The sequence below is a fragment of the Frankliniella occidentalis genome, unplaced genomic scaffold (assembly GCF_000697945.3).
Source record: "Frankliniella occidentalis isolate FOCC.00 unplaced genomic scaffold, Focc_3.1 Scaffold249, whole genome shotgun sequence".
Classification (NCBI taxonomy): Eukaryota; Metazoa; Arthropoda; class Insecta; order Thysanoptera; family Thripidae; genus Frankliniella; species Frankliniella occidentalis.
Window position 1 is genome coordinate 238,675 of NW_026267375.1, and position 3,846 is coordinate 242,520.

Consider the following 3,846-nt stretch of genomic DNA (forward strand, 5'->3'; position numbering starts at 1 on the left):
AACGGTTTGGTGCTAAGTACCATAGATTGGTGTATATAGGGGCTTGTAAAAGGGGCTAACTCGACTTGACTTGTTTTGTACGATAGTTGTCACGTACCAGAAGGCCACCAAAGGTGCTAAGTTGACTTGACCCCAAAGTCATCAGATTTTCTCAAGAAGCAAAAGGAGTTAAGTTGACTTAGCTCCTTTTGATATCATATTTTTATGGTGACATGTTGACTTAGCCCCTTTGCACTGATTAAAAAAAAAGAAAATAATGCCAATAAAAACATTATTTTTACTCTCAGGTGTCCAGCATCAAGTCACTGGTAAAACAAAGGCGCTATACAACGCCTTTCCTGGGGTGCTAAAATCAAAGCCTCATTTTCACGAAATCAAAACATTTTCCGTCGTAAATTAATAACTCACACAGTTTTGAAGATCATGATGGCTGTGGTGGCTTGCAGTCATTGTAATTACATTTTGGTAAAGAGACATGTAACACTCTAATTTCCAACCAAAATTTAAGGTAAATGTGGAAAATTTGCCAACTGGGCTGCTGGAGTGGATAATGGACTACTACTGCTGGTCTAAGCCTATAGGTTAAGTGTCTTAGCTATTTGACAATGAAGTATGAAATCCACGCACTGACACGCTTCGACTTCCACGTTTACTCAGTTCTCTTACATCGGAAGAACACTTGAGTATGCTTTGGATAGTTAACATATGCAAAATCACTTCAAAACATCTTTTTTTTGGGCTATCAGCCGCGGGTAAACAATAAACACACTCAGAGTTCGTCGCCTTTTATCGTAAGCTATTTTGTTTGCTGTTTGATGAGAAACTAATTGTAACTTAAGTGGTAAATGTGACAGATAAGTTTCTCATCACAACAAAGTAACTCTCCAACAAAAAAATAAAAAATAAGAGGCGATAAATCAAAATAAGTTAAATCGACCCTCCCTACGAACAAGTGGCTATCTTTTTGGGCGTTGCAGACAAAGGGCTATCTTTTTGAGCTTGGCAGACAAACGGCTATCTGCTTTTCTTAGAGGTTAGGGTTGTCCACGTTCATATTGAATAACTCCCGAAGCAAGAGACATAAAATTACCGTGTAAGAAATTTCGTGCTCTGACAACAGCAAAGAACAGTTGGTTAAACACTCATAGTGTTTCATAACCTCTACTGTGAGATATTAGAACCCAAAGTCACGAGGTGGGAAAAGCAGTTAGCCGTTTGTCTGCCCAGCTCAAAAAGATAGCCTTTTGTCTGCCACGCCCAAAAAGATAGCCACTTGTACGTAGGGAGGGTCGAAATGTGACAACTGCAAGTGACGAGTGACGGGGGATGATCCTCGTCTTCTTGTTGTCCCGTGCGGCGTTTCCTGCCAACTCCAGGACCAACATAACGGTGTCAAAGTAGGCAGGAGCATCATGACCGACACGTTCAGCCTTAATTCCACTCGATTCCACGGTTCCAGGAGGGGTCGTCGTTGTCCGGCAGCACCCCTCCTGGAGGAGCGGGACTTGGACTTTCCCTTTCCCTCGACATGTTTAAGGAGGTTTGGGGTAGAACGACAAGACGACGACGGTCGTGAGGACGGCGGAAAGTGTAAGAGAACCAGAGAACTGAGTGAACGTGCAAGTCAAAGCGTGTCAGTGCGTGGATTGCATACTTCATTGTCAAATAGCTAAGGCACTTAACCTATAGGTTTAGACCAGTAGTAGTAGTCCATTCTCCACCCCAGCAGCCCAGTTGGCAAATTTTCCACATTTACCTTAAATTTTGGTTGTACATAAGAGTGTTACATGCCTCTTTACCAAAATGTAATTATACAATGACACCAGATAGTATAGCTATACCTTGAAACCACTGGTAAAACAAAGGCGCTAAACAGGTGATCAATGCAAACCACTTCGTATGTTGTTCCCTGAGTACAGTAGGCGCTCGCTATAGTTCCGCCTTGGGTTCAGAATTGGAGTGGGTGAGTGGGGTCGCCAGAGGCGCAACTATAGCGAGCGTCTTCCCCCACTCCTTCTCTACCGCTCTCGCTCACACTGCTGGCCGGCTGGCAGCCCGGGGGGAAGGTGGTGGTGAGGAGGAGGAGAGGGGGGCCACTTCTCGCTTGAAGTGGGGGAACCAGGCCTGGCGGGGAGGGAGCGCCGGCGGAACTATAGAGAGCGGAACTATAGCGAGCCCTCACTGTAGTGATATATTGTGCTATACTTCACTCATTGTGGTAATACTAGGATTGAAAACATAACTCCTTGTTGATTTAATGTCACACCTGTTGACAAACTTTGCGCATGTCAGTATTATCCGATCAGACTGTGGACTTGCGCATGATTTTTGTGTAAATTGCTTCTTTTTGTTCTAAGCTCCATTAAAACTGCTTTTAGAGAAAAGTTGACTTGGCTCCTTTTTCCATAATGACGAATGGAGTCAAGTTGACTTGGCTCTTTTTGCGATTTCTCCTCCAAAAAGTCAAGTTGACTTAGCCCCTTTTGCCAATTTTCTAAAGATTTAACTCTAAATTCTCATCATGTGAAAAGAGTCAAGTCAACATGTCTCGATATTTCAATGATGGTAAAAAGAGTCAAGTCCTGTATCTCAGTGAAGGAGAGTGATATTGAAAAACTTCGAAATGCCAGTGACGTCATTGATAGAAGTGTATTCTATCTGCATCATATTTTTTTTTTAAAGTTATGTGCAAATAGTTTTTTGCGTTTCCTGAAAACCTTGGTTTTTGGACTTAGCCCCTTGTTCCGCTTCACAGCAGAACTATTCGGGCAGATTTTTGTTGAAAAAATCCGAATTATAGTTAAAGTGTGAAAAGCAGAGGCGCGATAATAAAGAACTGGACTGACAATCTTGTGTGGGACGGTGTTTATAACAGCGATAAGATGCACACATTTCTATGAGCGCGCTTGAGACAGCTACGTTTGGAACAAAGTTATTTGTTTTACATTGTAGATGAAATTGCAGGATGGATTAGATCTCTTTCCGGCATACAGCTAGTTATTACGTAACGCTGAGCTTTGATCCAAAGCGCTCTTCTAAAACGCAGATTTGGCAGCCCCTGGCGGCAGCGCGCACATCGGCCGCTGACTCAACTTCAAACCTGCGACAGTAGCAAAAAGAGCTGAAAGTTAATGTCTCAACTACACTGCTAAGCCATTTTTTAAAGGGTATTAGATGGATTCTTAAGCACATCTTAACCAGATGCATTTTAATCACATCTTAATCATAAGCATTTAAGCAAACTTTAAAACGACAAATTTGAACCTTTCTAATAGACGAATATCAAAATTGTCGCAAAAGGATGCAAATTTGTCCCCTGGAAGTTGCTAAGATGTATCTTGGTCTAAATGTGCTTAAAATGCATCTTTCTTATGACAACAAAATTCCCTTTATATTTCGTGTAAAAATCATGCAGGTGAGGGGGGAAGGGGGACCTCCAAAATCGTGTACACAACTTTGAAAGGACTTTTATTGTCCACAGAGAGACACGTTATTTTTGTACACATCTCAACCGGATTAGGAAAGGAATCTAGCAAGTTGGGAATTTGCATATTAATAATGGACAAAAAAATAATTGTCCAGAGAAAGGATGCTAAAATGTTATGTATCATTCCATGCCTGTGCGATATAAGTCACTAAATGAACGAAAGTCGCTTTAGACGTTCCAGTAATAGGTAACGTCTATAAGGGGAATAACAAATCACTTATCGGTTATGTATCTAAATTAACTTTAAGTTTTATTGCGACTTTGTTAAATTATTTAACATACCAATCTTATTTGTTATGTTAAGTTACGGACCCCTGCTTTTGTGGCGAAATTTTTCTTCGGCTCCACTTTTCACCGTT

General features: G+C 41.4%; 1 protein-coding gene across 1 annotated transcript in view; it reads right to left on the reverse strand.

Annotated features, from left to right (window-relative positions):
- Positions 1–2,848: 2,848 nt before the first annotated feature.
- LOC113214384 (uncharacterized) overlaps positions 2,849–3,846 on the reverse strand; it is a gene marked incomplete at its 5' end in the record, with an annotated part of 54,659 nt that continues 53,661 nt past the window's right edge. The window contains 1 exon segment of the mRNA XM_052273133.1: positions 2,849–3,100. Within this exon segment, the coding sequence (XP_052129093.1) occupies positions 3,001–3,100 (100 nt within the window).